Source organism: Salvelinus fontinalis, chromosome 37 (assembly GCF_029448725.1).
Source record: "Salvelinus fontinalis isolate EN_2023a chromosome 37, ASM2944872v1, whole genome shotgun sequence".
Classification (NCBI taxonomy): Eukaryota; Metazoa; Chordata; class Actinopteri; order Salmoniformes; family Salmonidae; genus Salvelinus; species Salvelinus fontinalis.
Window position 1 is genome coordinate 10,441,707 of NC_074701.1, and position 17,184 is coordinate 10,458,890.

General features: G+C 42.4%; 1 protein-coding gene across 1 annotated transcript in view; it reads right to left on the reverse strand.

Moving 5' to 3' along the window:
* The window catches only part of LOC129836109 (sphingosine-1-phosphate lyase 1-like), a 37,530-nt gene extending 20,617 nt beyond the window's left edge, over positions 1 to 16,913 (reverse strand). Inside the window, exons 1-3 of the mRNA XM_055901909.1 lie at positions 16,684 to 16,913; positions 1,174 to 1,339; positions 70 to 137 (exon numbers count right to left, since the gene is read on the reverse strand). Coding sequence (XP_055757884.1) covers positions 70 to 137; positions 1,174 to 1,339; positions 16,684 to 16,695 — 246 coding nt within the window. The 5' untranslated portion in view covers positions 16,696 to 16,913. The remainder of the gene's footprint in view (positions 1 to 69; positions 138 to 1,173; positions 1,340 to 16,683) is intronic.
* Between the last annotated feature and the right edge of the window lie 271 nt (positions 16,914 to 17,184).

A 17,184-nucleotide genomic window follows, 5' to 3' on the forward strand; every position in this document is an offset into this window, starting at 1 on the left:
CACGCCAGACAAGGAAGAGTCAGAGCACATCTGTGGAATAGAGGAACACAATAACCGCTTGAAACTTACTGTCGCGCCAACAAAAGGTATTTTTCTGATGAGTCGAAAGCACTGCTTCTTGAGTCGGGATGTCAGGGCTGTTAAGCGACAAAGAAAGAGGTGATTGTGTTGAAATAAATGGTAGATGAGCAGCACAGTACAAAACCACAAGCTGAATTCAATTGGGAATTTTTATATGAATAATACAGCTGCTTGGAAAGGGCAGACAATTCAAAAAAGACCAACAGCTGGCGTACAAGCTAATACTGGAACAAAGTTTCCTGCCAAATGAGATTTTGTGTACAGCAAGTTACTGCCATCAACAACAAAAAAACGAATCGTAATTTCCCCTGATTTGGAATAGAAATATTATTGATCTGTAGTATTCTAGAAAATGCACAAACATCAGTGAGAACACTAACATGTCTGAACATGGTTGTCACTTGTAACAACTAGAAAACAGCTGGAAAATGTACAAAGAGATCAACTGAAGTGTGGAACAAGAACAAAAACTGCAAGTTCAAACATATTTCAATATATCAATTATGTCAGGAAAAAGTATTCAAGTCCATACGGGGATTGAGATTAAGGGTTGCCATTTTGCCCGGGGCAAGTGACCTGAGCAGTTGCACCATTGGGCAGGTAATTTATTTTAACTGCCAACAACCAAAATACAAAGAATTACAGTAGTCTGGACTCTCTGGTTCCTCCACTGTGTGTAGGTGAAAATATCTACTAAACATTTTGGGGCTCGGACAACCCCAAAATACTCCTGACTTGCCCAATGGGTGAGTGCCTTACAGACCTTAATGTCAATCCCTGCCATACTTCGGTTCCAACTCTAGGTGCTTTAATGCTGACACCTACCCTGCATCTCAATTCTTTACCGTTCTACCAGTCTGCACATTGGATTGACGTAAGCATGAGCTACAGAGAGTATTACATCAGTCCTTTCCTTTTAAATCCATGAGGGGAAGTGAATAATTGCATACTCATTCAGACGGGTAAAGAATCATGAGGCAGCATGTCTGATTAAACAAAAAAAACCACTTTCCATAATGTAGAACACCCATTCATCACGTTTTCCATGCATACGATACACACATGCTTTATTCCATAAATCGGAAAACATACTTTCTTGCTGAAACAAGAAGCCTTTGACCCAGACTGCTCCTAGGGTAGATATGAGAGTAGCTCCAATGATCTGCCATGGTTCCAGCTCCTCGCAGTTGGTGTTCACAAGTCGCCTGCCTTCCTCCAGGTAGAGCAATAGCATCTCCTTGTACACCTCCAAGGCACTCTAGGAACATAGAGAGATGACATTGTTAATTTCCAATTGTAGATCCGTCTGTACTGCTATGCAACGTGTGAGGATTTTCTGGAGGATCCTGGGGACTACACGCACATAAACTCAGCAAAAAAAGAAACATCCTCTCACTGTCAACTATGTTTATTTCCAGCAAACTTAACACGTGTAAATATTTGTATGAACATAAACAAGATTCAACAAAGACAAACAAGTTCCACAGACATGTAATTAAGAATGTGTTCTTAACTGGCTTGCCTAGTTAAATAAAAGGTCAAATAAATTATATCCCTGTTAGTGAGCAATCCACAATCCATCCACCTGACAGGTTTGGCATATCAAGAAGCTGATTAAACAGCATGATCATTACACAGGTGCACCTTGTGCTGGGAACAATAAAAGGCCACTGTAAAATGTGCAGTTGTGTCACACAACACAATGCCCCAGATGTCTCAAGTTGAGGGAGTGTGCAATTGGCATGTTGACTGCAGGAAGGTCCACCAGATCCGTTGCCAGATAATTAAAATGTTAATTTCTCTACCATAAGGCGCCTGCAATGTAATTTGGAGGTCAGGGCTCTGTGTAGGCCATCCAGCTTCGTCACCTGCAGGATCATCTGAGGAGGGTGGGGGGAGCTGAGGAGTATTTCTGTCTGTAATAAAGCCCTTTTGTGGGGAAAAACTCCCCAGTGGGTGAGTTTTGCCCTCCAAGGCCCACCAAAGGCTGTACCCCTGCCCAGTCATATGAAATCCTTAGATTAGGGCCTAATTAATGTATTTCAATTGACTGATTTCCTAAAATGAACTCAGTAAAATCTTTGAAACATTTTTGTTCAGTACACAATTTGGTCAAAAAAACTAGTTATTTTTATGTGCACTGTCATCACGCACAGCCTTTTATCCGCAACAAGTACATTTGATGAAAACATCTCTGGTGGGAAAATGTGCATAATGTTTTAATATGGACTTTAGAATATTCACATAAAAATCTGTTGCCAGTTGGATGGAAATCTAGCTACAGACACCGACTGTCACCGCATATCACCGTCATTTAATCACGAGTAATCATGTCCCCAATAGCAGATTTACATCCCGTGCACAAAATCGAAATGAAAAATCCTTAAAACACACAAGTCACAATGCAATTCCCTCGTAATCAATTGACGTCACACTTTCCATCATATACAGTTCAACACACCATCAGTCAACTTTAATCTTTGCGGAAGTAAAAATACAATACCCAACAAGTACTAATAAGTCTACTAATGACAAGTACTTACACCAGAAGAGTCACGCAATGGTTCAATTTCGTTCGCTCTGTAGAAACGCATTTGTGGAAATTACATTAGAGAGAGAGAAAGTGACTAGGGTAATCTGCTACTTCAAAATTCAACTAGTCTTTAGACTGACAGGTAGCCCTGGTCGCAGTTGTTAATGAGAACTTGTTCTCAACTGGCCTACCTGGTTAAATAAAGGTGAAATAAAAAATAAAAAATCCACAACCAGGACCAGGTGAGGTGGAAGACTAGGAGTCAGCTGACTACACTCTGCCCCTGTCATCCATTAGACATAACATTTGTAGCCAATGGAGGAGAGAAACATCATAGACACTTCTCCTCCACAAAAAAGATATTTTCAAATCAAATTTTATTTGTCACATACATATGATTAGCAGATGTTAATGCAAGTGTAGCGAAATGCTTGTGCTTCTAGTTCCGACAATGCAGTAATAACCAACGAGTAATCTAACCTAACAATTTCACAACAACTACCTTATACACACAAGTGTAAAGGGATGAAGAATATGTACATACAAATATATGAATGAGTGATGGTACAGAATGGCATAGGCAAGATGCAGTAGATGGTATCGAGTACAGTATATACATATGAGATGAGTAATGTAGGGTATGTAAACATATAAAAGTGGCATTGTTTAAAGTGGCTAGTGATACATGTATTACATAAAGATGGCAAGATACAGTAGATGGTATAGAGTACAGTATATATATATATATATATATATATATTATATATATATATATATGAGATGAGTAATGTAGGGTATGTAAATATTATATTAAGTGGCATTGTTTAAAGTGGCTAGTGATACATTTTTTACATCAATTTTTCCATTATTAAAGTGGCTGGAGTTGAGTCAGTATGTTGGCAGCAGCCACTAAATGTTAGTGGTGGCTGTTTAACAGTCTGATGGCCTTGAGATAGAAGCTGTTTTTCAGTCTCCCGGTCCCCGCTTTGATGCACCTGTACTGACCTCGCCTTCTGGATGATAGCGGGGTGAACAGGCAGTGGCTCGGGTGGTTGTTGTCCTTGATGATCTTTATGGCCATCGGGTGGTGTAGGTGTCCTGGAGGGCAGGTAGTTTGCCCCCGGTGATGCGTTGTGCAGACCTCACTACCCTCAAATCAAATCAAATTTTATTTGGAGAGCCTTACGGTTGTGGGCGGAGCAGTGACCGTACCAGGCGGTGATACAGCCCGACAGGATGCTCTCGATTGTGCATCTGTAGAAGTGTGTGAGTGCTTTTGGTGACAAGCCGAATTTCTCCAGCCTCCTGAGGTTGAAGAGGCACTGCTGCGTCTTCTTCACAACGCTGTCTGTGCGGGTGGACCAATTCAGTTTGTTCGTGATGTGTACGCTGAGGAACTTAAAACTTACTACCCTCTGCTGCTGTTTCCTGAAGTCCACAAGTTTTGTTGACGTTGAGTGTAAGGTTATTTTCCTGACACCACACTCCGAGGGCCCTCACCTCCTCCCTGTAGGCCGTCTCGTCGTTGTTGGTAATCAAGCCTACCACTGTAGTGTCGTCTGCAAACTTGATGATTGAGTTGGAGGCATGCATGGCCACGCAGTCGTGGATGAACAGGGAGTACAGGAGAGTGCTCAGAACGCACCCTTGTGGGGCCCCAGTGTTGAGGATCAGCGGGGTGGAAATGTTGTTACCTACCGTCACCACCTGGGGGCGGCCCATCAGGAAGTCCAGTACCCAGTTGCACAGGGCGGGGTCGAGACCCAGGGTCTCAAGCTTGATGACGAGTTTGGAGGGTACTATGGTGTTAAATGCTGAGCTGTAGTCAAATTAACTGATGTGTTAATTTGAGTGCAGAGGAAGTGCAATAACATGCTATGTTGCGAGTGGCTACCTGGTTGATCCTGCCAGTAGCATATGCTTGTCTCAAAGATTAAGCCATGCAAGTCTAAGTACACACAGCCGGTACAGTGAACATGCGAATGGCTCATTAAATCACGTTGTGCAGGTAGGTGTTCATTATCAATCAACTCAAAAACAAATGACTATCTGATAGACGGATCACTAACGTATTCCAAATACATAACACAAGGAACACACTATTTTAGGTGTGGAATATGGAAAAACTGCTCATACCGTATCTGCATTTGACAAATTGAGCCCATTTCCAAAGCAGCGGTTATAGTAAATAATTCATTAATTTCATGAGTGCAGTAAAACGTGTTTATCTCTAGATCACTACTTTTTTACAACACTATGCATTTCTGCTTGATAACAATAAGATAGGGAAAAGCTTAAGGTCCACAAGACAGTAACTTGAATACCCACTATTCCTAACCACTGAATCTAACATCGCATAAAGCTTTGGGGGGAAAATACAATAGGTACTGGTGATGCAGTACAATGACATCAATGAAACCAACCATGCTCAACGCAGAGTATTTGGTTGCAAAGCAACCACTTTGAGTTACTTCGTTAGAAACGTAGGCTTTAAATTGACGACTTGCTTCAATGGAATCACGTCAATCCAGGTCTAGTAAAAGTCACAGCAAAAAAAAAGAAACAGTACGACATTAAAAAAAAATGTTTACGTAATAAAGAGTACTGACAGTAGTGTAGCCTGTGGTAATGACAAACCCAAATTCTACAATGGATGAACCTGAATGAAAGCTTTGCCTTTCAATCACAAGAATACACCCCCTGACGACAGTTGTTAGGTTTAATCTCCGACGAGTCTGCCAAGGTTAGCTAAATAGCGCAGAGTTGGGCTCAACCGGAGAAACATACTATGTGACCAGCAGCGGCAATGTATCAAATGGGCAGCTAATCTTAATGCATTATCATAGGATTAGGCTTCATTCTCCATCTAAAAAGGTGACAAAAACGAATGTTTTGTCAGGACTTTTTACATATGTATGCAAAAGCTGTAGTTCCCTTTGAGTTCAGTGCTTCTGTAGCACAGACAGCAGCTCTGAGCATCCAGTGCCACATTTACATGTTCATATGCCATAAACTGGAGAGATTAAATTGTGTTATCTTGCGTCAGGGCAAAAGGAACGTCCTGGTGCAACAGATATAAACCCTTTGCCACGTACGTACTCTTTGTTATCCGACACATTTCTTTCTGACCTTTTTCCAAATAACATACTTTGTCAGTCACAAAACATTTTTTTCGTGGCCGTCTTTGTATTAGGAGAAATAGTGCAGTCCTGAAGCTCACGCTTATTTTGTTCTCCCTATTGTTGTGTAAACGCCCATGCATCCGTTTTCCCAGGCCAACAGTATTCTGTAAGGAGACCTTTGTTGTCTCTAAGGGGAGGTCGTATTTCTCATGGAAATGTACTGGGTGTGAGGAGGCCACTGCTATGAGAGACATCAAGGGGGAAACAGTGTGATAATACACATTAGCATCAACACTGGCTTGGCAAACACATGTCATGAATTCTTAGAGTTCTAAGGTCTGTATCTCATGGAAAATAAAATTTAAATACTTCAAATAATGAAGTCAAATACCATGATCTGAGCGTCTACTGTCAACACTGACTTAATTTGTGGTCTAGCTGTTAGACCCGCTGCCTTCATTGCGCACATAGACCTACCGTGGGTTCGATTCCGGCACACGCCCTTCTGACATAAATAACTAAAATCGGGGGATTGACATAATTTAGTTACACATTTAAAATATGGACAGTCGAGGGATAATTGACCCAGATCTGGATAGGAAATTACTATACCAGACACTTCATTTTAAAAGACAATTGTATTTGATGCATAAAATAAATAGGAAACAAATGAAATAATAACAGTAAGCTACACCAACATTAGTTTCCATTCATACAAAATGTCCGGGTAAACTTCCACAGTAGATTTTCCGTGGTATATGAGGAAAGGCACAACAAAACCTTTCCCCCCCAGGAGACTGAAAAGATCTCAGGAGACTGAAAAGATTAGGCATGGGTCCTCAGATTTAAAAAAAAAAGTCATACATCTGCACCATTGAGAACATCCTGACCGGTTGCGTCACCGCCTGGTATGGCAACTGCTCGGCATCTGACCTTAAGGCGCTACAGAGGGTAGTGTGTACGGCCCAGTACATCACTGGGGCCAAGCTTCCTGCCATCCAGGACCTATATAATAGGCGGTGTCAGAGGAAAGCCCATAAAATTGTCAGACTCCAGTCACCCAAGTCATAGACTGTTTTCTCTGCTTCCGCACAGCAAGCAGTAGCGGAGTGCCAAGTCTAGGAACAAAAGGCTCCTTAACAGCTTCTACTCCCAAGCCCAAGACTGCTGAACAATTAATCAAATGGCCACCGGACTATTTACATTGACCCCCCCGCCTCCCCTCTATTTTTTTTGTACACTGCTGAAACTCGCTGTATATTATGTATGCATAATCACTTCACCCCTACCTACAAGTACAAATTACCTCAACTAACCTGTACCCACGCACACTGACTCGGTACCGGTACCCCCTGTATATAGCCTCGTTATTGTTATTTTCTTTTGTTATTTCTATTTACCAAATAACTAAAGTAACTCTTCTTGAACTGCACTGTTGGTTAAGGGCTTGTAAATAAGCATTTCACAGTAAGGTCTACACTTGTTGCATTTGACGCATGTGACAAATAAAGTTTGATTTGATTATAAATACTTTATTTCAATTGTACGGAATACTTGTCAAATAGATAAATCGCCCTTAGTCTGTTAAAAAAAGGTCAGAGTTGTTTCGATGATGATAATACCAACCAGAAGGAGCACATACACTACATGGCTAAAAGTACGTGGACACCTGGTCGTCGAAAATCTCATTCCAAAATCATGGGCATTAATATAGAGTTGGTCCCCCCTTTGCTTCTATAACAGCCTCCACTCTTCTAGGAAGTCCTTCCACTAGATGTTGGAACATCTGCGGGGACTTGCTTCCATTCAGTCACAAGAGCATTAGTGAGGTCGGGCACTGATGTTGGGCGATTAGGCCTGGTTCGCAGTCGGCTTTTCAATTAATTCCAAAGGTCTTCGACGGGGTTAAGGTCAGGGCTCTCTGCAGGCCAGTCAAGTTCTTCCACAATGATCTCAACAAACTATTTCTGTATGGACCTCGCTTTGTACCCCGGGGCATTGTGAGGCTGAAACAGGAAAGGGCCTTCCCCAAACTGTTGACACAAAGTTGGAAGAAAATAATCGTCTAGTGTCATTGTATACTGTAGTGTTACGATTTCCCTTCACTGGAACTAAGGGGTTTAGCCCGAACCATGAAAAACAGACCTAGACCATTATTCCTCCTACACCAAACTTTACATTGGGAATATGCATTGGGGCAGGTAGCGTTCTCCTGGCATCCGCCAAACCCAGATTCGTCCGTCAGACTGCCAGATGATGAAGAGTGGTTCATCACTCCAGAGAACGCATTTCCACTGCTCCAGAGTCCAATGGCGGAGAACTTTACACCACTCCAGCCGATGCTTGGCAAACACATGGCGATCTTAGGCTTGTGTGCGGCTGCTCGGTCATGGAAACCAATTTCATGAAGCTCCTGATAAACAGTTCTTGTGCTGATGTTCCAAACTGTCTCTGGAAGCAACTCGGTAGTGAGTGTTGCAACCGAGCACAGACGATTCGGCGGTCCAGTTCTGAGCTTGAAGGCCTACCACTTTGCGGCATTGCCGTTGTTGCTCCTAGACGTTTCCACTTCACAATAACAGCACTTACCGTTGACCGGGGCAGCTCTGGCAAGCCCGAAATCTGACGGACTGACTTGTTGGAAAGGTGGTATCCTATGACAGTGCCAGGTTGAAAGTCACTGTGCTCTTCAGTAAGGCCATTCAACTGCCAATGTTTGTCTATGGCGTTTGCATGGCTGTGTGCTCGATTTTATACACCACTCAACAACGGGTGTGGCTGAAATAGCCGAATCCACTAATTTGAAGGGGTGTCCACACACTATATTTACATAAGTATCTTGAAAGACTTTGGTTGCAAGCAGGACTAAGGTAACCCTGACATCCTATTTTAGGGACCGGCAATGCGGTAATCAATAATGGTTGCAATTGAGATCAGCTGGGCGGGTGAATTTTGAGCCTATTGATGGTTTAACGAGGCATTACTTCACAATAATACAGTGCCATCAATGGTTGCAATAGGCCACTTGTTATTGGATTATATTCCAATATGCTACATTCTGTAGGCTACTTGTTAGCCTATCCATTGCCACATAACGAAAGGTGTGAAAACCGATAATAGCCTACTGTTTGTGTTTCCCTGGCTGAGTTGAGCTGATTTGTGCCATAAGTTGATTGACAGGTGTAGGCCTACTGTAGAACGATGAAGATTCCTCCAGTGTGGATGCTAGCCCACGTTTTATAGTTAGGCTGTGTATCATTTATCAATATGCTTATGGTCTTTTGAGTGGATGGCTCTTACAGTAGGTGTGATTTCCATTGCTAAGCCGTTATGCGCTAGCAACAGTAGCATAGACCGACTGTACTTTCAGTTTGATGCTGGCATTTTTAAATCGTCCTTGTTGTGGATTGAAAGCCTGTATTGTGTGGCCCTACTATTTCATTTTGAAAAACTGTCAAGATGTGTATGCATTCCACCCTATCCAAATTCAATTTAGTTGAGCTGAGACACTTTTCTGTGATTTATAAATCATCAGACTATTCATTTTACTTTTTGAAAACATTGAAATAAATGCAATTATCTTCGCTTCGGGATTGTTTTGATCACATGGACTGGGATATATTCCTTGTAGCTTGCAAAAAGAATCTAGACACATACACGGATACGGTGACTGAGTTTATAAGGAAGTGTATAGGAGTACCCACTGCGACTATTAAAACCTATACAGTGATCCCTCGCCACTTCGCGGTTCACTTATCGCGGATTCGCTATTTCGCGGATTTTCATAATGCATTTTTTTTTTTTTTTTTGGTGCATTGTGCTCTGCATTCTGATTCGCTAAAAACTCACTCCCGCTTCTTGTATCAAAACATGCTACGAATTGTGCTATCATTTTGTCGTCTCGTGCAGTTATGTGTACGTACATAAAACAGCTTGGCAAATTTACATTAAGTTGGCCAAATTATCTTGTAATTTCGAACATCTCCTAAACCCATAATGTCGACGAAACGGCCTGGACCAACAAAAGCACCTGCGGATGGGCCCAAACGGCGGAAGATGCTACCTATCTCAGATAAAGTTAAACTTCTGGACATGCTAAGGGAAGGTAAAAGCTATGCAGCCGTTGCTCGCCATTACGGAATCAATGAATCTTCCGTTCGTTACATAAAGAAGGAGGAAAAAAACATAAGGACGACAGCAGCAGTCAATTTTAATACGAATGCAAAAAGGGTTGTAACTGTCCGCAACAAGACCATGGTACGGATGGAGACGGCATTAGCTCTGTGGTTTAATGACTGCAGGAAAAAAAACATAACCCTGGATACAAACGTTATCTGCACAAAAGCGAGAATGCTGTATGAAAACTTTGCTGTCAGTGACGGGGAAGAGGGAGAGGATGCCGGGCCCTCAGCAAGTGCTGCTGACACAGTGGGAGAGGATGCCAGGCCCCCAGCAAGTGCTGCTGACAAAGTGCCAAGCGCATTTAATGCAAGCAAGGGCTGGTTTGAAAAGTTTAAGAAACGCTTTGGACTTAAAAATGTTTGTCTGCACGGTGAGATGGCGTCTGCGGATACCGCTGAGGCAGAAGCCTTCGTGAACAATAAATTCAAGGCGATCATTGAGGAGGGGGGATATAAGCCCGAACAAGTTTTTAACATGGATGAGACTGCCTTATTTTGGAAACGAATGCCCTCCCGCACCTTCATCATGCAGGAAGAAGCCAAAGCCCCAGGATTTAAAGTTCACAAAGACCGTTTGACCCTGGCTATGTGCGGAAATGCCGCAGGTTTCATGATTAAACCGGGGCTGATTTACAGGTCTAAAAATCCCAGGGCGCTGAAAAACAAAAATAAGGATGATTTGCCTGTTTACTGGATGTACAATGCAAAGGCTTGGATGACAAAAGCGCTCAATCTGGATTGGTTCAAAAACTGTTTCATCCCGGAGGTCAAGTGTTATTTGAGAGGAAAGGGACTGAACTTTAAAGTGCTTCTGCTCCTTGACAACGCCGGAGGTCACGGTAATGATTTGGCATATGATGGTGTGCAAATCGAATTTCTGCCGCCAAACACTACATCCCTGATTCAGCCCATGGACCAAGGAGTCATCCGTGCTTTCAAGGCTCTCTATACGCGCAACACCCTGCAACATCTTGTTGACGCTATGGACTCGGATCAAGATTTCTCACTGAAGGACTACTGGCGTGGATACACCATCGCATCGTGTCTCCAAAACATTCAGAGGGCCATTCAGGAAATGAAAACGGAAACTCTGAAGGCCTGCTGGAAAAAACTATGGCCAGAGGCAGTGCAAAACGCAACCGGAGGCTCGCTTGACGAGGTCCACCACTCTGCCGTAGAAACAGCTGTGAATCTGGCTAAACAGAGTGGAGGAGACGGCTTTAATGACATGTGTCCGGATGACATAAACGCCCTGATTGATGGAGACGCACAGCCGCTGACCGATGCAGAGCTGGCAGAAATGACAAAGCCACAAAGCGACGATGAAAGAGAAGAGGGAGAAGAGGACACGAGAGATGAGGAGGAAGGACTAACGCTTGGTCGCTTAGCAACCATGGTGCGAATGGCCACTGAACTTAAGCGAGTAGCTGAGGAATGGGACCCTTTGATGAGCCGTTCATTACAGTTCTCCAACGTAATCGATGGTGGCATGTCGGTGTACAAGGATCTTTTTGCAAAGAAGAAAAAAGAGCGACAACAGCTGCCTATCACTATGTTCTTCTCCCGAACAAACACACCTGCACCGCGGGCTTCAGAAGAAGAGAACACTGCAGAGCGCAGTCAGGATGCAGCGGCCCAGTCTGAAGAGCAGTGAAACGGCCTACACGTGAGTCACTGTATTTGTATACATGTAATAGTTGCTAATTGTAAAAAAAAAAAAAAAAGTTTTCTATTTCGCGGATTTCACTTATCGCGGGTCATTTTCGGAACGTAACCCCCGCGATAAACGAGGGATTACTGTAACCAGAAACTGTGGATAGATGGTAGCATTCGCGTGAAACTGAAAGCGCGAACCACCGCATTTAACCATGGCAAGGTGACTGGTAATATGGCAGAATATAAACAGTGTAGTTATTCACTCCGCAAGGCAATCAAACAAGCTAAACGTCAGTATAGAGATAAAGTGGAGTCGCAATTCAACGGCTGACACGAGATATATGTGGCAGGGACTACAGACAATCACGGACTACAAAATGAAAACCAGCCACGTCGCCGAGCCCGACGTCTTGCTTCCGGACAGGCTAAACACATTCTTTGCACTCTTTGAGGACAACACAGTACCACCAACCCGACCCACTACCAAGGACTGTGGGCTCTCCTTCTCTGTGGCCGACGTGAGTAAAACATTTAAACGTGTTAACCCTCGCAAGGCTGCCAGTCCAGACGGCATCCCTAGCCGCATCCTCAGGGAATGCACAGGACAGCTTGCTGGTGTGTTTACGGGCATATTCAATCTCTCCCTATCCCAGGCTGCTGTCCCCACATGCTTCAAGATGGCCACCATTGTTCCTGTACCCAAGAAGGCAAAGGTAACTGAACTTAATGACTATCGCCCTGCAGCACTCACCTCTGTCATCATGAAGTGCTTTGAGAGACGAGTCAAGGATCATATCACCTCTACCTTTCCTGCCACCCTAGACCCACTTAATTTTTTCTTACCGCCGCAATAGATCCACAGACGATGCAATCGGCATCACTTCGCACACTGCCCTATCCCATCTGGACAAGAGGAATAACTATGTAAGAATGCTGTTTATTGACTATAGCTCAGCATGCAACACCATAGTACCCTCCAAGCTCATCATTAAGCTCGAGGCCTTGGGTCTGAACCCCGCCCTGTGCAACTGGGTCCTGGACTTCCTGACGGGCCGCCCCCAGGTGGTGAAGGTAGAAAACATCACCTCCACTCCGCTGATTCTCAACACTGGGGCCCCAAAAGGGTGCGTTCTCAGCCCCCTCCTGTACTCCCTATTCACCCATGACTGCGTGGCCAAGCACGCCTCCAACTCAATCATCAAGTTTGCAGACGGCACAACAGTAGCAGGCTTGATTACCAACGATGACACGACAGCCTACAGGGAGGAGGTGAGGGCTCTGGCAGTGTGGTGCCTGAAAAACAACCTCTCACTCAACGTCAACAAAAAGGAGATGATTGTGGACTCCAGGAAACAGCAGAGGGTACCCCCCTATCTACATCGATGGGACCGCAGTGGAGAAGGTGGAAAGCTTCAAGTTCCTTGGCATACACATCACTGACAAACTGAAATGGACCACCCACACAGACAACGTGGGAAAGAAGGCGCAACAGAACCTCTTCAACCTCAGGAGGCTAAAGAAATTTGGCTTGTCACCTAAAACCCTCAAACTTTTACAGATGCACAATCGAGAGCATCCTGTCGAGCTGTATCACCGCCTGGTACGGCAACTGCACCACCCGCAACTGCAAGGCTCCCAAGAGGGTGGTGCGGTCTGCCCAACACATTACAGGGGGCAAACTACCTGCCCTCCAGGACACCTACAGCACCCGATGTCACAGGAAGGCCAAAAAGATCATCAAGGACATCAACCACCCGAGCCACTGCCTGTTCACCCCGGTATCATCCAGAAAACAGCTTCTATCTGAAGGCCATCAGACTGTTAAACAGACATCACTAGCATATTAGAGGCTGCTGCCTATAGGCATAGACTAGAAATGTTTACATATCTGGCATTACTCATCTCATATGTATATGGTGTATTCTATACTATTCTACGGTATCTTTGCCTTGGGGCAAAGAGAAAAATGTGCAGTTTTATTGGTAATCTGATACTATTCTACACATTTTGCCATGAGGCCGAGAAAAAATGTTGCCGTTTTAAAGCTAATTTCCAGCGATTCTACACATATTGTCATGGGGCAGAGAGTAAAATTTGCAGTTTTATAGCTAATCTCACGCTATTCTACACATTGAGGTTGAGAGAATTTTGAAAATTTTTAAGCTAATTCTAAAACATACAACTGCACATTTTTCTCTCTCCATTTGTTAGTCAACTTGTCTATAATTAAACACATGCAGCTTTTCTTCTGTGACTGTCATTAGCCTATGTTACCCTAGAAGACTAAATAGACTCTTGCTCACCAGAATGTCATAAATCGATAGAATTCAATCTAGTTGACATTGGTAAAGTTCTCTCTGTCATCTCTGCTTCTTTCGCGGAGCAAAGACATTTAGGGTCTGGGGAGAAAAGGCTATAACTCAACGAAGAAAAACGGTAAAGATTTTCTGTGCAAAATGTTCAAAATGACATCATTTTGACAAGTTGTAAGAAAATAGAAAGCTGTGAAAACGACCCAACATGTTTCTCATAAGATTTCAGTTCAGCTTGGATGCATATTTTATGTGGTTGAAATACTATCAGCTTTCATTACACTGATAAAAATAGCACCTCTACAGATGGTATCTAACTGCGCATTCGCAATTCTCGCAAGATGCTGAAAGAAAATCATATTTTTCCACTCCTGTTCCGGAGTGAAAATGTACCCAACATTTGCTGTCTACTTTTACTGCAAGAAATGCTTAATTCTGCAGGAGTTCAAATGAAGGCTTCCATGAGAGGTTATAGACCTACATTTAGTGTCCAGAATTCAGTTTCCATTTAACCCACCTGAACATTAGGCCACAGTTCCCTTGACGTGCCAGTCCTATTTGAAGTCCCCGTTTTGTGACTGTCGAATATGTATAGCGCCTTACAATCTTCGTATTTTACCACTTCACCAAATCTTTCCAAAACATTACTTTTCTAGCCTTCCCCTCTCTTCATTTTCAACTCTCCATTTTGCAGCTTTTCTCTTTTTGGAGTTAAACTCTAACATTGTCCTTTTTGCCTCTGTTAACTTTTTCTGCCTGTTCCCAAAAACATTTGACGATTGGCATATAGGCTATTTGCCATGCGTATAGTTAGGCCCTTAAAGCTTAGACTTATGCACTAAAGCCAGCTTGAGGTCGGTTCGGTTTTGGTTCGATTATTAAAAAATCATCACATTTTCGATTTCAATCGTTTTTTTTAAACATTAAACGCACTATACATTATGTGGGTTGAAAACACTAAAAGTCAAATTAATAAAAGTCCCATGATGTTTGTGACTACCCATTACTACTTTTCACTTATTAATAATCACCTATTTAAATTAATTTAATAAAATATTTTTGTTTTGTTTAATTTGATGACAATTATTTAATTCCAAGTAATCTAATCAATATAGAGCTGCTGCCTATGCTGTCTGACAAAAATCACTATTTTAGTAGTTCTTTAAAGTAAATAAGGCATACTTTTATGACTGCTGAATACTAACGATCAATCACTTAGATTATGTATTTTCAGGTAGAGATACCTCGCGATGCAACTGCTTTCAATCCCTCTCGATCGCGCATTCTTCGGTCTCTTCTCATAGCAGGCATAAAAGAAACACACAGACAGACCGGACAAGGAGGCGCGCAATGGATTATGGCCATTGTAGTTAATTACCATGTTTTCTGCATTAAACTGTGTAGAATATTGGCCTGTTGGAAATTACAACTCCCTACTACATTACACAGTTCAAGCATGATCTGATTTATCTCTATAGAAACTGCGAAATGTGCTTATTGAGCTCACAGAAAAAACCCTGAGCGAAATGGAATTCAAATAATTTAACCGGTATCGTTCCATTCGTTGTTTTAATCACTCAGCACTAGTATACAAACACCCCCCTGGCTGCGATTGTAAATATTTCTTCAGATGTTCAAATGCTCCTGCTGCAGGATTATTTTCCTCCTGCGATTTAAACGGGTCAAATTAAGATCCGACATCTGTAGTGCAAGTGATTAAAAAGCACATTTCCATGGCACAAAGTGTTGAAGGTACTGATGTCCAAAGACGTACAGTACGTATGGCTGCTGATGTCTGTATATACCGTATTATATACTGTGTAAGTCTATAGCCATATATGTCCGCTAATACAAGACTAGTAAAGGCCCAGTGCACTACATTTGTAAAGATTATTATTTATTAACATATATTTTTAATTGTATAAATATTTAGTTTTTATTCCGATTTTTCTAGGGGGGGCCGGTGCTGCACCCTCAGCACCCCTACTTCTCAGTAAAAGCTCCCTTTCGATGTCTTAAATCACTGCAAATGAGAAACCGTTTTTGATCATAACGTTGTCATATCATTCAAATATGAGAAAGAACCTGGATCATTTGAATGTGAAGAAAGAACCTGTCAAGCTACAGGTGACTCTACTCCATACTCAGAACACTGACATTTCTGACAGGTTTGCCACATTTCTAGAACGCATCTGGTCAGTAACTCACTCTAATAACTGTCATAAAACCCGTATTATACTGCAAACTAAAAGAAAATCAAACCTACAACTAGAAGGCTATGCCTGCAAGTGTGAATGGTTGTTGAGGCAGTTGAGACAAAATGTATCTTAGAAGAATCTTAACCTTTCCATATCAGATTCTTGATCTGTATTTATGCCACATTATTCCCTCCGAATACATACAAAATAAACTACCCTGAAAAAAATGATCCGCGCACTTGAAAAAGGTTCGACGTCAAAATAATTATAAATGCCAGGGGTGTTATTCAAATACTAAGAATGTGCTATAATCACTTTAACAATGCGCGAACTATGTCAACACTGTAACGTTAGTGCTCCAGGGCAAGAAACATGATTGTGTAGGCAAACTTCGGTCCACTGGTCTGGACGCTTTACTATCGCTTGCAGCAACACAGTAAACTTAACTGTTATAATGTAAATAATTTATCAGTGAGACCTGCTGCTTGTATGCTTTCTGACACACGAAGTTACCTAACGTTACAATGGCTCAAGCAATACTTACATTTATTCAGAGAAAGAAAGAAAATCCTATTTAAAAAAAGCCCATTATTCACTTACCCAATAGTCCATGTTTAGTGTCAAGGCAAGCCTTCAGCAAATGATTGTCTTCACTTTTTCTTAGTAGGGAAAGTCAATAGTAGGGAAAGTCAAGTCAATATCTTTGTATAGCTTGCTTTGTGGTCGAGGATCTGATAAACATACCACTATATTACAGAAAATCGTATCCTAAATTCAGGAAGTGACAAGCAACTAAAAAGCCAGCAACCTTCTTCGTCTTCTTCTTCTTCGTCAAGGTTTTATTGGCAGACTACATCCAAAAAAGTGCATTGCCGCCACCTATTGGGTGGGGTAAAAACTGAGATACTTTAACGATTTTGTTTTTTAACTAAACATTTATGAAACACAGTCATATTAATGTCAAAACGAAATTCAATGTACTACTTCACTTATTCAAATGTCGTCAGCTCCGTACACAGCCTCTGGGGCCTGAGAGGGGGAAGCATCTTCAGACAGTATTCCCTGCAATGTTTCAGCAGTGAAATCCTGCAGATCCAAGAA